The sequence below is a fragment of the Pseudophryne corroboree genome, chromosome 3 (genome assembly GCF_028390025.1).
Source record: "Pseudophryne corroboree isolate aPseCor3 chromosome 3, aPseCor3.hap2, whole genome shotgun sequence".
Lineage (NCBI taxonomy): Eukaryota > Metazoa > Chordata > Amphibia > Anura > Myobatrachidae > Pseudophryne > Pseudophryne corroboree.
In genome coordinates, this window is record NC_086446.1 from 36,045,596 (window position 1) to 36,064,222 (window position 18,627).

The window sequence follows — 18,627 nt, forward strand, 5'->3', positions numbered from 1 at the left end:
TGTAAACATGGGACCCCTTTCAGTCCGCCTGGTCCGGGTGTTCGTTTTTTTTTTTTTTTGCCAAGTACGTGGATTATAATAAAGGCCACAGGACACTGGACCAGGTGAGTATAATTTTATTTTCAGGTACACCATGGATTCTACTTGGACAAGTGGACAGAGGTCGGCGTGTGAACATAGGTAAGTATGTGTGTGTCGACGTGTGAAATAAAGTTTTACTCTCACGGTGTGCGTGTCCTGTTTTTTATTTTGGGTATTTTTTTTCCAGTAGAACTACAGGTACCAGCAGGCCCGTTTTTCTCCCACATGCTGGTACTTGTGGTTCTCAAAGTACCAGCTTGCGGGGGAGGATTGCTGGGACTTGTAGTACTACTGGAAAAAACAATATTCTTTCAATTTTCACAAGGCTATCAGCCCCCCATCCGCAGCCCTTGGATGGGGGGGACAGCCTCGGGCTTCACCCCTGGCCCTTGCGTGGCTGGAGGGGGGGGACCCCTTGATTGAAGGGGTCCCCACTCCTCCAGGGTACCCCGGCCAGGGGTGACTAGTTGCATATTTAATGCCACGGCCGCAGGGCGCTGTATAAAACTGACCCCCGGCTGTGGCATTATCTACCCAGCTAGTGGAGCCCGATGCTGGTGTAAAAAATACGGGGGACCCCTACGCTTTTTGTCCCCCGTATTTTTTGCACCAGCACCAGGCGCAGAGCCCGGTGCTGGTTTTAAAAATACGGGGGATCCTATGTCAGGTTTTCCCCCGGATTTTTAGAACCAGGACCGGCTAGAAGAGCCCGAGGCTGGTTATGCTTAGGAGGGGGGACCCCACGCATTTTTTTTCTTCTGATTTTTACCATTCCATTTAAAAAAATAAAAAAAATAAAAATATTTTTAAAAATATATAAATAATACTTGTGCCTCCAAAATTGACAAACCAAGTACCTAATCCCTTCTAATATAAATAGATATGCTATTACCAATAAAAAAAACACAAAAAAAAACATGTTTTTAAAATGTTTTATTAGATTCCGCCAGCAAAGTGTGGCGGATTGAAAATGACGAATTTACTGTCTAAAAGCACTGTTGTCAAATTTACAATCTTCAATTGAATATACTTTTGTCGAATTGCCGCATTTGTACCATTGCAGAAATGTCGAATTTGACAAATGTCGAATTTCAAAAAGTTGAATTTTGAAAGTCAGTTTTTTTGACGAAAAGTACTGAATTGCATTGTCGAATTTTTTTTGGGGGCGAAAATGGCCCGTTTTTCGACATTTTCGGGAATTCGACCGCAATTGCATATACCCCTAAGTCATCTGTGCCTAAGCATAGTTATCCTTGAAACTTTGATTGTTAGAGGGGCCTTGAGGTCCACATTTGGGAACCACTGCTCTGAGGTAATGCTGACCTGTAAACAGGTCTTCTTGTAGAAGAGAGACAGCCTAGTGGAACTTTGGGAAAGGATAAGGTTGATGGCTGCTGAGAAGCTCCCCCTCTTCCTATTTCATCTCAGGGACTTCAGGTTGCCATTGACTGATGATATATGCTAGATGTAATCTGTCTTTTGTAGGGGAGTCTTCTTTGTTAACATAAAAATGACTGAAGCAGCAGTAAGAGAGGACACAACGGTGTGAGAGAGGTGTTGTCTAATTTTGTAACTAGTCAGAGTGCTAGGGTGATAGAAACCCAGATTGCCTAAAATGGGTCAGGGTGGCACACAAACAGAACCCATTCCTCGGGTTGAGATGTTTGGGTCAGGTACATTGGGGTCCTCTGAGGTTCCATCATGTGTTAGTATGATGGAAAATACAGCATTAGGCCTGGAGAGAATGTCCTTTTCATTACACAAACTATTGACCTCAGCCGGACCAGATTCATTTTATCAGTGTGTTCTGACTGATATTTCCTCTGAAGAAGACAAACGTAAAGAGGATTTAGAAAGTGAAGACTCCGTTTCCTTAGTAGACGAGGGAATGGCTGTCCAGAGTGTAGCGCATGTTGAAGACGTGAAAAACCAGGAGGTTCCTCCTGGAGATATATTGAGAACTAAAAGAATGAAGAATTTGTGTTATTTTCTTCATCCTCCCAGTTATCTGATTTAATTGAGAGGACCCATGACTAAATCCAGATAAGAAATTTCAAATCCAGCACTTTGTGCGAGTCTATCTGTATTTTTAAAGTGCCAATCATTTGCAAGGCAAGGCAAAACCAGAGCTTGTTAAAAACCATTCATGCAGCCACAGGAACAGCACTGAGGCCTAATATTTCTTCAGCATGGATTTCCAAGGGTATAGAAAAGTGGTCTGACTTTATGCTGGCATGTGTTCAGTCAGATCTATCTTTATCTCTGCTCGTTTCCATTGCAGAGTAGATTATTTGGGTGATGCCGTATTGCATCTGTCCTTAATGAATTTAAAATAATTCAGGGTGAGCGGTTGTGGTAAGGCGCATATTATAGCGAAAATCTTGGAGCCAGAAACTGAAACAATGAACTCTTTGAAAAACTGCCATTTGAAAGAAACCTTTTGTTTGGTCCTCAATTAGTTAAAATAATTTCTAAGGCCACAGAAGGAAATAGTTATATATATTTTTTTAAGCCATGGGTAGTTCTTCAGCTAGAATTACCGGTTTCCGTCATTTCGGTCTCCCTTTAGACAGGGGAACTGGACAACAGCTTATAAGGCAGGCTTTTTCAACCAGTGTGCCGTGGCACACTAGTGTGCCGCGACCAGTTGCAAGGTGTGCCGCGGAGCCAGAGCAGCTTCCTGCACCTTCAGAGTGAACTGTTGGCCCGGGCTCTTCTTAGAGGATCAGTCGTGCTCCGGCCATGACCTATGCCTTGAAAACGATGTGATATCAGAGGTCACAGCCACCGCGTCTCACCACCCAGCCAGCCCACCCGCCTGCATACACATCTTCCAGTTCCCGTCCGCATCCACAGCTTTCCTTGCCCACCCACATCCACACCTGCCCGACCGCCCGCTGCTCAGTATTCGCAGCACTAAACTATGAACAACCCCCGCCACTGAGTGACAGGGAGGAGGACAGCTGATAATAATATTTGTTACTTTATTTCTCCTGTGGGGAACAATAGGATTTCAATAGGATTTATGTGGGGAGAATTAGAATTTATGGATTTATGGGGGGATTAATGTGAATAATTCATGTGGGGAGCAATAGGATTTGTGTGGGGAGAAATGTGATTGATTTATGTGTGGAGCAATAGGATTTATGTGGGGAGCAATGTGATTGTTTTTTCTGTGTAGGCCAATGTATGTGTGGATTTATTTTTTTTACTGCGAGGGCCAATGTGTGTGTTTTGCTTTTTTCTGTGGGGTAACGGATGGTGTGCCTTGGCACTTTTAAAATATTGTTCGGTGTGCCGCGAGTAAAAAAAGGTTGAAAATCACTGTTATAAGGCAAGGGGACAAGTTTCTGTGTTCTAAGGTGGTTCTCGAACAGACTTGGAGAGATTAGAAGGAGACAGGAAACATTACGCACCTAGGCTCCAGGATAAGACCACATGATGGGAAGGGCATACACCCAGACATGTTTGTGTGCACTTAGTCTGTTATTCATGGATCAATGGAGAAAGCCCTATTCATAACTGTAAGTAATAGGTATTCTAGAGACAGGTTATGTTCTCAAACTCTTTGATCCATCACCAAGAACATATTTTTCAACGAGTTTGCCAAGAGTCATGGAAAAGTGGCTGGCTTTAGAACAGTCAGTAGCTTCTCTTCTAGCTTAAGGATTAAATTATTACTGAATCAGACCCAAGGGTTTAGTCCATTCTATTTTTTGTCCAGACACTAGACAGGAGTTACCAACCAATATTGAACTTGGAATCTACACACAAGGTTGTGTATAAACAGTTTCAAAATGGAATCCGTGAGACCAGTAATAAGCGTCATGGAAGTAATCAAATTCTTGGCATGCATAGACATCAAGGATGCCTACCTCCATATGCCAATTTGGGGAGGACACAATTGCCGGGTGTGGATCAATAGATCGACAGTGTAGTGTGTAGGTCGACAATATTTTGGTCGACCACTATAGGTTGACAGGGTCAGAAGGTCAAAATGAGTTTTTAATGTTGTTTTGTTGTCGTTTTCATCGTAGAGTGACCGGGAACCCCAATTAGTGCACCGTGTCCCCTCGCATGGCTCGCTTCGCTCGTCATGCTTCGGGCAAGGTGCCTCGCTCTGCTACCGCTTCGCTCGGCACAGATTACCATTCCAATCATAGTCCACGTGGATCGTTAAGTATGAAAAAGTAAAAAAAAAAAAAAAAAGTTTGAAAAATTCATTTCGACATTTTGACCTGTCGACCTAGAACATGTCGACCTTCTGACCCTGTCGACCTAGACGCTGTCAATCTTCAGACCGGATCCCCAATTGCCTTCTACGATTCATGATTGAAGGAAGGAATTTTCAATTCAAGGTGGTTCTTTTTTAGTCTAAATACAGCACCTTGTATATTTCTAAAAATCATGGCAGTCAAGGCTAGATTGATAGGAGTAGTACCCTTTCGTAATAGTTGATCTTTTCAAGGCAGATTCAGAGCAGGCCCTTAAGATTATATCTTCTAAAGACTGTGGAGGTACTAGAGACTTATGGCTGGATTCTCAATCTTTCAGTAGCTGATTCACTTAGATGTGGATGTGAAAAGTCTTTCCTTTCATCTATGAATGAGACTAATGGAAAAAGTGGCATTCTCATTCTAGATGGCCCAATGTGCAAGGCTACATTCTCCAATGTTTCAGCTAAACATACTCAGGAATGAGTATCTATCAAATCATCATCTCTCAGCGCAGTTAAGTAGTCTTTCACAAGTGATAAGACACTCTCTCAGGTAGTGGGCAAGATCAGAAAGCCTCTGCAGAGACAGGAGGTATTCAGTTTACAATTGGACAGTGGTGACTATGAACGCTAGTCTTCAGGGATGGTGAGCAGTTACATTTTCTTTAGGGACTTTGGTTGGTCCAATGGGAAGACCAGGCTTATCAATGTTCATGGAACCGAAGGCATTTCTGAAAACATTGATGGAAACTATCTAGAAGTATTCTGCAGCCTGTTGAATAGCTGGGGAAGTATTCTGCAGCCTATTGAATAGGTGGGGACCAGCCAGAAGTAGGTCAATAAGACGCCCCAGTTTCGCTGCAGATCCAGGCATCTGTTGTTACTTCTCATAGATGCCATGGAGATTCCAGCTAGCTTACAAATTCCCGCCAATCCTGATACTCCATTGAGTTCTCAAGAAAATGTGAAGGGAAGGAATACCAGTGATCCTTGTTGCCCCAGACTGTCCAAAGAGGGTTTGGTACTCCGATGTACTAAACATGGCAGTTTGTCCAGGGCTCAGGTTCCTGCTACGAAATTATCTGTTGTCCCAGTGACCAATTCTTTCTCAGGACATTCCTCCCCTAAATTGATGGCACGGGCTCTTTAAGCCAAGATTTTAAAACAAGTAATTGTTTCTCTGATAAGGTTATTCACTAGGAAGCAGGTATCCCCAGACAATTATGAAGTCTGAAGAACTACATAGTGTGGTGTGAAAACTCAAGTTTTCCTTCATTATCTTTTTCTTTGGCCAGAGTGCTTTCATTCTGTCAGGCCAGTCTAGAAATAATACTTGCCTAGGTTCACTTAAAGAGCAGGTGTAAGCACCATCAATGAACCTTCAGAGAAGATTGACTATGATCCCAGCAGTTAAGGCATTTATTACAGTGGTTTTACACATTCAGGCTACATGGTCAGCAGTGTCCCACAGATGGATTAGATGAAATGGATTTAACGGCAATGTTTGATGGCATTTTTGGGACCTTTCAACATGGTTTAAATCGAAAAATATAACTTTGTATGGGGAAAAAATTAATATTTTCATATTTTTTATTTTATTCCCAGCAGATGGATGCAACAGCTGGAATATCTCAATGGAACATCTCATTTTATCTCCAGATTGTAAAATAGAGAATTATGTAATTACACCAGATTGTCAAGGAAAAAACTCTACTGCTTCAATTGTACATCCAGGTCTTCACAGTGCAGATTTATCATCTGATCCTATTTATCATGAGGAATGTTTTGCAGATAACTCAAATAATGGTATATATAGTGCAGTTCCTAGTGCAGATCAAATATCTTTGTTCACTATAGATGGAGCACAGAACATAAAGCTTATTCCCCTTCCGACAGCCAAGGGAGGTGAGAAACCATTTCCATGTTCTGAGTGTGGAAAATGTTTTACAGAGAAATCATCTCTCAATAGACATGAGAAAATTCACACAGGTGCAAAGCCCTTTTCATGTTCTCAGTGTGGGAAATGTTTTACAGAGAAATCCTCTCTTATTAACCACCTGAGACTTCACACAGGTGAGAAACCGTTTTCATGTTCTCAGTGTGGGAAACGTTTTATGCACAAATCCTCTCATATCGCGCATCAGAGAAGTCACACAGGTGAGAAACCATTTAAATGTCCTCAGTGCGGGAAATGTTTTACAGATAAATCCTCTGTAGTTATCCATCAAAGAATTCACACAGGTGAGAAGCCGTTCTCGTGCTCCCAGTGTGGGAAGTGTTTTACAAATAAATCGGGTCTGGTAAAACATCACAGAATTCACACAGGTGAGAAGCCATATACATGCGCTGAGTGTGGGAAATGTTTTACAGATAAATCGCATCTCGTTAAGCACAATAGAATTCACACCGGCGAGACGCCGTTTTCATGTTCTCAGTGTGAGAGATGCTTTAAACACAAATCATCTCTTGTTGAACATCAGAGAACTCACACAAGAGAGAAATCATTTCCACATTCCAAGTGTGGGAAATGACTGCTCTACGATCTTGGTACACCATACATTCATTATTCGCACACCTTTATACAGGAGAAACTTTGCACACTTGCAAGTGGACGTATTTATTATTGGTAATTATTTATCTAAGCATAGTATTTCTCCTCACACCATAATAATTTTACCGTACTATTTGTGTTTTTGTTATTTTAATTATTATGCAAGATAATATCAACTTATTAAGTTGATGGGAGGGAAGGTAGTTTTAGGAATTAGATCAACAAGTTAAATGGGTAATTGAGTGCTGGAAGAACAGAGGATAAATACTCTATCTAAATAAATACTTAGTGACTTGATAAAGCCAGATGGTCTTTGCTCTGATCTACACAAAACTGTCAGACACAACTACATGTAACAAGCAGGCTGGGTGCCCAGAGAAATGTTTTCCCATAAATTCTGCGTCTCCATTTTGGTTTTACAAAAAAAAGAAGAAGAAAATTATGCACAAGAATTGAATCAGGACACTGGTACTGTGTAATATAAAGACTGTTATATCTCAGCGTCTCTGGAACTCCGGACATGGTTCCTTTGGGCGCTTTTAAAAATGGCGCTCCAGCGATCTTTCTTGAGCAAAGTGTACAATGCTATGTATAGATTTTTGTTTTACACTTGGCGCGGTGTGTACTGACCCCTTACTATATTGTAATTTATTGTATTTACATTTTCCTCCTTCCTGTGACCTTTTATATGTTTGGTATTCTTTTTATTACATTATATTGTAAAAGCAAATTAGAGCTAATCACGTTTTCTCTAGCATCCATAAGGGATCTTGTGGACACATTAGTACGATGGGGTATAGACGGGGTCCAAAGGAGCCAGTGCACTTTAAATTTCTTCAACTGGGTGTGCTGGCTCCTCCCCTCTATGCCCCCTCCCACAGGCAGTTTAGAAAAAAGTGCCCTCAGGAGAGGGTGCACACTCTGCTAGCTCCAGAGTTTTTCCTCATTTTATTTAAAACTTTTGTTTTATTTCGGTATGCTGTTTGGGCAACAGTATACATGCGCTGTGGGAGTTAAGAAGGGGGGGGGGGGGTTGTCACCGTTCTTGCGAGGTGCAGTGGTGCTTACCCGCTGCAGGATCACCGTCCTAAGGGATTGTTTTTCAACGGGGCACTGCGCCTTGGCTGTCGCAACCGCAGCACACCGCACACCCCTAACACTGCCTGAAGGTGAACGTCGGTGGTGAGTACAAACCGGGGACCCCGCCAGGGTGGTCCCCCGGTTCATGGTGCGGCTTTCACACAGGTGAGGCATACGGGTCCCTCCTGGGGGGGGACCCGCTATAGCACCTGTGTTAAAATGGCTAGCGATGGCTGAACTGAGCATTCATGTAAGGTTACAGCATGTTTTAGAGACATGGCCAGTATAAATATATTCAGTAGCTCCGGCGCCATTACGGGGGGCGGTGCTACATCTGAGCGGGCTCAGCTGCATTTTGGTGCCTTCTTCTGCATAAGCAGCAGCAGCCTCATACAGCTCCTCCGGACTCTGACACACGCTGGATCACTGGTACTGGGTGTAGTTTAGGGGAGATCCGCTATTTGTGCACATTACGTATTCCTAAAGGGGAAATCGTTATAAACAAACAGTTTTCACTGATATAAAAACGCTGACAGCCTCACTAGGGCTCTCTGGCGTGGGTGTGCTGGTGCATTCTCTTCCTCTGTGTCTACTCTCACATGCAATAGGACAGGCTTGCATTGTTAATCAGTATGTTGTAAGTGTATTATTGTGTGTTACTTTTCATCATGGTAAAACACAAGTTATGCAGTATGTGTAACACCAGATTCTCCCCACTCTCATCTGGTTCCATTTCATGTGAGCAGTGTAGTCAGTCCTCACAAAACGTTGAGAAGAATGTGGGGGAGGGTCACAAGCCTTCCTGGCTGGGTGCAATCAAAACTATGATGTCTGATATGTCATCTCAGCTCACTGCAAATGCCCACAAAACACAAGAACTGCAACAAGCAGTAGCAGATCTAGCTGCCAGGGCTGATGTTCCCCATCCCCCCTATCTACTGCAGGTCCACATAAACGTGCTTTACCTGCACTTCTATCAGACACTGATGATGATATACAGGATGATGTGGACCCCATAGGTGGGGATTTCACTCCTACACAGGGTATTGAACCCTTCATTTCTCTTAAGTCCTATAGGATGCTGGGGTCCACATTAGTACCATAGGGTATAGACGGGTCCACCAGGAGCCATTGGCACTTTAAGAGTTTGAGAGTGTGGGCTGGCTCCTCCCTCTATGACCCAGTTTCGAAAATGTGCCCGGAGGAGCCGGTCACAGCTAGGGGAGCTCCATAGGAGTTTCTTTAAGTTTTATTTTTTTGAATAGCGTTTAGGCACAGGGAGGCTGCTGGCAACAGGACTAAGGGGGGGAGCAGTGTCCGCCCTGTGGGGTCTGAGCCACTGTCTCCGCTGACTGGACACTGAGCACCAGAGGGGTCGGATCGCTCCCCGCCAAAGGGTATCGCTCGTCCCAGCAGCCTGCCGCCAACCCCTTTTACAGAGCTGAAGCAGTGGTGAGTGAGACACGACCCTCCTAGCAATCTGGCTGGCGTGAAGATGGCGGCAGTGGGGAGGGAGCGCAATATTAACTGCGCTCAGCGGTACATGGTGCGACATTTGAGGGGCTCCCTGGGCCAGCGCTTGCCCCCCACACTGGTCCAGAAGCCTTTCGGGGTCCTCTGATCTCAGCCAGCATGAATTCCTCAGGCCAGTATAATCCATGAAGAGTGGGAAGACAGTGCCATTATGGGGGCGGAGCTTCTCAGAACTGCTGGGTCCCAGCAGCGTTCCAGCGCCATTTTCCTGCCTGCACAGCGCTGAGGGGAAGAACAGGTCCCTCTACAGCAACTCCAGCTATCTGTACACGGTACCAGGGGTCAGTAGAAGGGGGAGGGGAGGCTGTAATACGACTGTGTGTCCTATTAAGGTGCAAGGTCAGCGCTGACAAGGGGTCTCCCTTTGCTAAAAGTGCTGTGTGTGGGTTGGCTCCAACCTCTGTGTCTCTCTTGCCATTCTTGGGGGGGAAACTCTGTCTGCCCTCACGTGTGTGTGTGTGTGTGTGTGTGTGTGTGTGTGTGTGTGTGTGTGTGTGTGTGTGTGTGTGTGTGTGGAGTGTTTGGTGGTCTTTAGCTATGTCCAGGGACACTGTGTCATGTGCTGCAGAGGATTTATTCTCCCAGGTTGATCCCATTCCATGTAATCAGGATATCACTGGTTTAGCACAGATACCAGCAAGGGAGCCTGAGTGGTTTTCCTCTATCAAATCTTGGATTTCCCTGATTTCTGATAGGGTTGCAAGTAATGAATATGCAACCCAGGTTATTACAGAGCTCTATGGCAGCATGGCCGGTTTCTGGTACCTCATGACGCTCCACTATATACCCCCATAAGCGTGCGCTTGTGCAGGTCACAAAGGACGACACGGATACCGATTCTGACACCACAGACGGTGATGGGGATGTGTTGCGAGGGTCCGCATCTCTTGCAAAGGGGCTGCAATTGTTGATAGAGGCTATCAGGGTTGTGTTGAATGTTAATGATACCACACCTGAGCAGGTTGAGGAGGCCTTTTTCACTGAAAATAAAAAATCCTTGCTAACCTTTCCTGCATCAAAAGAATTGAATGCTATATTTGAGAAAGCATGGGAAAACCCTGAGAAAAAATTCCAGGTCCCTAAAAGGGTGCTGGTGGCATTTCCTTTCCCTAAGGAGGATAGGAAAAAGTGGGAAAACCCTTCGATTGTTGACGCATCTGTGTCCAGACTCTCAAAGAAGGTGGTTTTACCGCCTTAAAGGAGTCGGCTGATAGAAAAATTGATAACACGCTTAAATCATTGTACACTGCTTCAGGGGCCATATTACGTCCCACTATTGCTACTGCATGGATTGCAAAGGCTATAGTAAAGTGGTCGCCTACCTTACTTGAGGATTTGGATACGATGGATAGGGATGATGTTGCATTATATTTACGCAACATACATGATTCAGCAGGTTTTATGGTAGAATCCATGAAAGACCTGAGTTCCATGGCTGCGGGAATATCTTCCATGTCTGTGGGAATATCTTCCATGTCTGTTTCAGCACGTAGGGGACTGTGGCTGCGCCAGTGGTCGGCCGACGTGGAATCCAGAAAAAGTGTGGAGTCCCTACCCTATACAGGTCGGGCTCTCTTTGGGGAAGCTCTAGATGCGTGGATATACACGGCTACAGCGGGTAAGTCTCTGTTTCTTCCCTCAGCAGCACCTGCTCCGAAGAAATCCTTCTCTTCATCTGCAATGCAGTCCTTTCGGCCTAACAAGCCTAGAAAGGCCAGAACGTCCAATACATTCTTTAGGGGAGGTCGAGTTAAGTCTAAGAAACCTTCCGCTGCAGTTTCCCAGGAACAAAAGCCTGCTTAAAGTACGCCAAAGCCCTCCGCATGACGGTGGACCGGCGGCCTGCAGGTGAGACCAGTGGGAGCGAGACTCAAACAATTCAGTCACGTCTGGGCATCGTACGGCCTGGATGATAGATATTGTATCCTAGGGATACAGGCTGAAATTTCAAGGTCTCTCTCCTCATCATTTTTTTAAAATCAGGCTTCCAAACTCTGTTGGCAGACAGCACTGTACTACAAGACGCTGTCCAAAAACTGGTGGAGGCACAGGTCATTGTGCCAGTTCCTCCTCATTTACAAACCACAGGTTACTATTCAAATCTTTTCGTGGTACCGAAACCGGATGGTTCGGTCAGGCCCATTCTGAACCTAAAATCATTGAACCCCTTTTTAAAGGAGTTCAAGTGTCTCTCAGGGCGGTGATATCAGGTCTGGAAGAGGGGGTATTCCTGGTATCCCTGGATATCAAGGATACGTACCTCCACATTCCGATATGGCTGCCGCATGAGGCTTATCTCCGTTTCGCATTGCTGGACTGTCATTTCAAGGTTCCAGGCCCTGCCATTCGGCCTCTCCACAGCACTAAGGGTGTTTACCAAGGTGATGGCAGAGATGATGGTTCTCCTCCGCAGACAAGGGGTGAACATCATTCCATATCGGACGATCTGCTGATAAAGGCACCATCCAAGGAGAAGCTGCTGCAGTCCATTGTTCTCACGACACACCTCCTAAAGAGTCATGGTTGGATTCTGAACCTTCCAAAGTCACATTTGGAACCCCACCCAGCGGTTGTCCTTTCTGCGAATGATCCTGGACACAAAAGTGCAGAAGGTGTTTCTTCTGCAGGAAAAGGCGTTGGTGATACAAACTATGGCCCGGGATGTCCTGAAGCCAGCCCGGGTGTCTGTTCATCAATGCAATCGGCTGTTGGGAAAGATGGTGGCCTCTTACGAGGCTCTCCAGTACGGGAGGTTCCACGCTCGGACCTCCCAACTGGATCTTCTGGACAAGTGGTCGGGATCTCATCTCCACATGCACCAGAGAATTCGTCTGTCGCTGAAGGCCAGGATTTCGCTCCTCTGGTGGTTACAATTAACTCAAGAAGTAACTTTCCAAGGACGGTGGTCAAGCCTGGGAGCCGGCCTGCCCATCAACATCCTGGAACTAAGAGCCGTCTACAACGGTCTTCTTCAGGCGGCCCCTCTTCTAAGAAATCGGGCCATTCAAGTGCAGTCGGACAACGTAACAATAGTGGTTTACATAAACTGACAGGGCGGAACAAAGAGCAGAGCGGCAATGTTAGAGGTGACAAGAATACTCCTCTGGTCAGAAAGATACGCGTTGGCGCTGTCAGCCATCTTCATTCCGGGAGTAGACCACTGGGAAGAAGACTTCCTCAGTAGACACGATCTCCATCCAGGGGAGTGGGGTCTCCATCCGAAGTTGTTCAAGGAAATAACAGACCTTTGGGGATTACCCCAAATAGACATGATGGCCTCTCTTCTCAACAAGAAGATTCGGCGTTATTGTTCCAGGTCGAGCGACCGACAAGCAGTGGCAGTGGACACCCTGGTGTCTCCGTGGGTGTTCCAGTCAGTGTATGTGTTTCCACCACTCACACTCATCCCAAGAATCCTAAAGCTCATAAGGAGAACAAGGGTTCAGGCGATCCTCATTGCTCCAGACTGGCCGAGAAGGGCTTGGTACACGGACCTTCTAAATCTACTGCAAGCAGAACCAAGGCCTCTTCCTCTTCGGGAGGACCTTCTGCAGCAGGGGCCGTTCGCCTATCAAGACTTACCGCAGCTATGTTTGACGGCATGGAACTTGAGCGCCTGATACTTGCTCGGAAGGGCATTCTGAAGAAGGTCATTCCTAACCTGATACAGGCTAGGAAAGGAGTAACGTTTAAACATTACCATCGTATTTGGAAGAATAATGTCTCTTGGTGTGAATCCAAGACGTTTCCTACGGTGGAGTTTCAACTCTTACGTTTTCTCCTCTTCCTGCAAGCAGGTGTGGCTATGGGCCTGAGGTTAGGGTCTACGAAGGTCCAGATTTCGTCCCTATCCATTTTTTCAGAAACAATTGGCTGCCCTCCCTGAGGTTCAGACTGTTTTGAAGGGAGTTCTGCATATCCAACCTCCCTTAGTGCCACCTACGGCGCCTTGGGACCTTAACGTGGTGTTGCAGTTCCTCCAGTTGGATTGGTTTGAGCCTCTAAAGGAGGTGGAGGTCAAATTTCTTACATGGAAGGTGGTCACGTTATTGGCCTTGGTTTCTGCTAGACGCGTGTCCGAATTGGGGGCTTTATCCTATAAAAGCCCTTACTTGATCTTCCACGAAGATAGAGCTGAGCTCCGGACACGTCAGCAGTTTCTTCCGAAGGTTGTGTCGGCATTTCATATCAACCAGTCTATTGTGGTGCCAGTGGCTACGGACTCCTCAATTACATCAAAGTCTTTGGATGTTGTAAGGGCTCTGAAGATATATGTGAAGAGAACTTCTCGTCACAGAAAGTCGGACTCTCTGTGTGCCCTATATGATCCCAAGAAAATTGGGTGTCCTGCTTCTAAGCAGACTATTTCTCGCTGGATTAGGTTCACTATCCAGCACGCTTATTCTACGGCAGGTCTGCCGTGTCCGAGATCAGTTAAGGCCCACTCTACTCGTAAGGTGGGCTCTTCCTGGGCGGCTGCCCTGGGTGTCTCGGCTTTACAACTTTGCCGAGCAGCTACTTGGTCAGAGTCAAACACGTTCGCAAAGTTTTACAAGTTCGATACTTTTGACTGACCTTCAGATCATCAGAGGCCAATCAGTTCTGCAGGAGTCTCCGCGCTCTCCCTCCCGTTCTGGGAGCTTTGGTACATCCCCATGGTACTAATGTGGACCCCAGCATCCTCTAGGACGTAAGAGAAGATAGGATTTTGGTTACCTACCGGTAAATCCTTTTCTCGTAGTCCTTTTCTTGGTTAAGTACTTCCTTTGTTGGTTAAGTAATGTTTCAGCTTTTACTGAGTTTCAAGCTGGTCAGCTTGGTTTGCCTTGTATGTGTGAGCTGGTATGAATCTCGCCACTATTTCTGTATAATCCTTCTCTCAAAGATGTCAGTCTCCTCGGGCACAGTTTCTAGACTGGGTCTGGTAGGAGGGGCATAGAGGGAGGAGCCAGCCCACACTCTCAAACTCTTAAAGTTCCAATGGCTCCTGGTGGACCGGTCTATACCCCATGGTACTAATGTGGACCCCAGCATCCTCTACGGACTACGAGAAAAGGATTTACCGGTAGGTAATTAAAATCCTATTTTTAGCTACAAGGGATATGCTAAAGCTCCCCGTAGTGGATGCTGCAAATTAGCAGTCGTTTTTCCTCCCTCAAGACAAACTGATTCTAAATGTTTTTTACATACATTCCCCTTTGCCCCTGAGGGCAGAAAGTTCCGGGAAGAATCTCCGGCTGTAGACATCTGTCTCTCGCTTCTCGCCTCTCTAAGAAGGCGGTACTCCTGGCTCCGGGCTCCTTTACAGTCAAGGACCCGGGAGATAGATTTCAGTGTGGTCTCAATTTTTCTATCTACATTGCTGCAGGTATATCTCAAAGCGATCAATGCAGGTTGCTGGATGACACATGCAATTCATTCCTGGGCTACTCAAATTCAGGAGGGTCTCTCGGGTGATATCACCCTGGTTACTACGGTAACTTTCCTAAAACACATTCAGGACACAGCAAGAGTTCTCTGTGACTCCCTAAAAGAGATTGGCAATATTAATGCTAGGACCACTGCTATGGCTGTGTCAGCACGCAGAGCCATATGGTTGCGTCAGTGGATTGCAGACGCTGACTCCAAACGCAATGTGGAATCTCTTCCCTTTACAGGTGAATGGCTCTTCGGAGGTGAATTGGATGCATGGATCGCCAAAGTTACTGCTGGGAAATCCACGTTTCTTCCCTCGGCTACGCCTGCTAGACGTATCTACCCGGGACTGTCTACTCAGTCCTTTCGGTCCACTAAATTTTGATCTAGGGCCAGAGGTGCCTCCAATGCAACTAGAGGCACCAGAGGTAAACCTAAGATACCAGCCGCAAAAACCTCAGCATGACGGTGCCCGCCCACCCTGGGAGGATCTCGAGGTGGCAGCTCGGTTACATCACTTCAGCCACATCTGGAAAAGTTCCTGCCAGGAAGCCTGGGTAAAGGACCTTAGTTCTCAGGGTTACAAGTTGGAGTTCGACGGTGCTTCTCCCCAGCAATTTTTCAAATCAAGCTTACCTGTTTTGGAAAATACGCGTGTTACGCTGCTACTGCCCATCACAAAGTTGGTCAAGTCCCAAGTCATTGTTCCAGTACCCCTGCAACAGCAAGAACAAGGTTACTACTCCAGTTTGTTCATTGTGCCAAAACAAGACTGGTCTGTGAGGCCAATTTTGAATCTGAAGTCCTTGAATCCTTAGGTTTTCAAATTCAAGATGGAATCCTTAAGAGCAGTGATCGCAGGCCTGTAACAGGAATTCCTAGTGTTCCTGGATATCAAGGACACCTACCTCCATATCCCAATTCATCAGGACTGAGGTTCACCCTGCTGAACGATCACTACCAGTTCCAGGTGTCGCCCTTCGGCCTGTCTACAGCTCTGGGGGTGTTCACAAAGGTGATGGCGGAAATGGTGTTCTAGCTCAGGGTCCATGGAGTTAACGTAGTCCCTTACTTGGACGATCTCCTGATAAAAGTGAGTTCCAGGGAGCATCTACTGCCCCATATAGATCGCACTTTCCACCTTCTGTCACACCACGGGTGGATCCTCAATCTACAGAAGTCCCACCTGGAGCCATCTCAGCAGCTCCTATTTCTGGGATTGCTACTGGATACTGTAGTGCAGAAAGTGTTCCTCCCAGAGGACAAAGTGAGAACTCTCCAGGAAATGGTTCGCATGGTTCTACGACCGACTCGAGTATCCATTCTTATTTGCATAAGATTGTTGGGAAAGAGGCCATTCAGTATGGAAGGTTCCATGCCAGACCCTTCAATTGGACATCCTGAACAAGTGGTCCGGTTCCCATCTTCAGATGCAACTGATGATTCAACTGTCACCCCAGGCCAGGATTTCACTCCTGTGGTAGTCGCAGTCTTCCAATCTCTGGGAAGGTAGACTCTTCGGGATTCAGGATTGGATCTTCCTCACGACGGGTACGAGTCTGAGAGGATGGGGAGCTGTCACCCAAGGGGTGCAATTCCAGGGCAGGTGGTCTGCCCAAGAGGCCCTACTTCCGATCAACATCCTGGAACTTTGGGCTATCTACAATGCTCTGATTCAGGCCTCCCTTCTGCTCCGGGATCAGGCAATTCAGGTACAGTCGGACAACACCACGGCTGTTTTGTACATCAATCGACAAGGAGGGACAAAAAGCCGGGCCTGCACACGAGAAGTATGAAGAATACTCCTCTGGGCGGAAAGTAATGCAAGAGCACTGTCCGCAATCTTTATTCCGGGAGTGGACAACTGGTAAACAGACTTCCTGAGTCGCCATGATCTCCACCCAGGGGAGTGGGGGCCTACATCCTCAGGTGTTTCAACAGATCGACAGATGGGGTTGCCCCCAGAGTAACATGATGGCGTCTCGCCTCAACAAGAAACTTTGCTGCTATTGCTCGTGAACCAGAGACCCTCAGGCGTGCGCTGTGGGTGCACTGATGTCGCCTTGGCCTTACCATTTGGTCTACATATTTCCTCCGACTCCGTTGATCCCAAAGGTGCTCAAGAGGATCCGAAATCAAGGAGTACAAGCAATTCTTGCTCCGGATTGGCCCAGGTGAGAGTGGTACGTGGAACTTTTTTGCATGTCCATAGAAGACCCTTGGCCTCTGCCAGTAAGAAGGGATCTTCTTCAGCAAGGTCCATTCATCTACCCGGATTTACGGAGGCTTTGTTTGACAGCATGGAAGTTGAGCGGAACATCCTAGCTCACAAGGGACTTTCCAAAAAACTATGGTGCAAGCCAGAAAACCTGTGACCTCAAAACACTATCATAATATCTGGCGGAGATATGTCTCCTGGTGCGAGGAACGAACATTTCCATCTGCCGAATTCCACTTGAGTAGATTCCTTCGCTTCCTGCAGGCTGGAGTGGATAAAGGCTTAGGTCTGGGATCCATTAAGGTCCAGATTTTAGTTCTTTCAATCTTCTTCCAAAAGAAGTTGTCTATGCTGCCTGAAGTTCAGACCTTCTTGCAAGGGAAGCTTCACATACAACATCTGTTTGTGCCACCTACGGCACCTTGGGATTTGGATGTGGTGTTTCTGCAGTCCTCCTGGTTTGATCCTCTGATGACGGTGGAAGACAAGTACCTCACGTGGAAGACGGTGATGTTACTGGCCCTAGCTTCGGCTAGACATGTCTCGGAATTGGCGGCCTTATCGTGTAAGAGTCCTTGCTTGGTCTTTTACGAGAACAGAGCGGAGCTCAAAACTAGACAGCAGTTACTGCCGAAGGTAGTCTCTGCATTTCATTTGAATCAACATATTGTGATCCCGTCCAGTTCTGGTACTTCTGCCCCTACAGAGGCATTGGATGCGATGCAAGACTTAAAGATCTAGGTCAAGAAGACGGCTCTGATCAGAAATACGGACTCCTTGTTCATGCTGTATGATGCGCAGAAAAAGGGTTGCCCTGTTTCGAAGCAGTCCATTGCTCGTTGGCTTAGGCTTACTAGCTATCATGCCTATATGTCGGCAGCCTTACCTGTTCCACAGTCTCTGAAGGCCCAGTCTACAAGATCGGCGGGCTCTTCCTGGGCGGCTGTCCGTGGGGTCTCTGCCCTGCAACTGTGCCAAGTGGTTACTTGGTCGGGGTAGAACACCTTTTGTGAAGTTCTACAAGTTTGATACCCTGGCCAAAGAGGATACCCAGTTTGGGCAGGCGGTGCTGCAGATGTCTCCGCACGTTCCCGCCCGTTCTGGAAGCTTTGGGACATCCCCATCATACTAATGTGTCCCCAATATCCCTTATGGATGCTAGAGAAAATAGGATTTCAAATACCTACCGGTAAATCCTTTTCTCGTAGTCCATAAGGGATATTGGGCGCCCGCCTTAGTGCGGTTACTTTCCGCAGGTTCTCTGTTGTGTTTCTTGTTCAGCTGTTACCGTTTATGTTGCCGGCCCGGTTATGTATTGGTGTGCTGGTGTGTAAATCTCACCACACTTATGTTCCTTCTCTCAAGTATGTAATTTTTCCTTCTGGCACTGTTTTGCCTATAACTGCCTGTGGGAGGGGGCATAGAGGGGAGGAGCCAGCATACCCAGGTGAAGAAATTTAAAGTGCACTGGCTCCTTTGGACCCCGTCTATACCCCATCGTACTGTGTCCCCAATATCCCTTATAGACTACGA

The 18,627-nt window shown here is 46.4% G+C and overlaps 1 protein-coding gene across 3 annotated transcripts in view; it reads left to right on the forward strand.

Annotated features, from left to right (window-relative positions):
* The window catches only part of LOC135054634 (zinc finger protein 239-like), a 108,788-nt gene extending 90,265 nt beyond the window's left edge, over positions 1-18,523 (forward strand). For 2 of the 3 annotated variants that reach the window (XM_063957853.1, XM_063957854.1), the window contains exon 9: positions 5,903-18,523. In XM_063957853.1, coding sequence (XP_063813923.1) covers positions 5,903-6,828 — 926 coding nt within the window. In that variant the 3' untranslated portion in view covers positions 6,829-18,523. The remainder of the gene's footprint in view (positions 1-5,902) is intronic. The other variant, XM_063957855.1, reaches the window with a different exon arrangement.
* Positions 18,524-18,627: the final 104 nt, after the last annotated feature.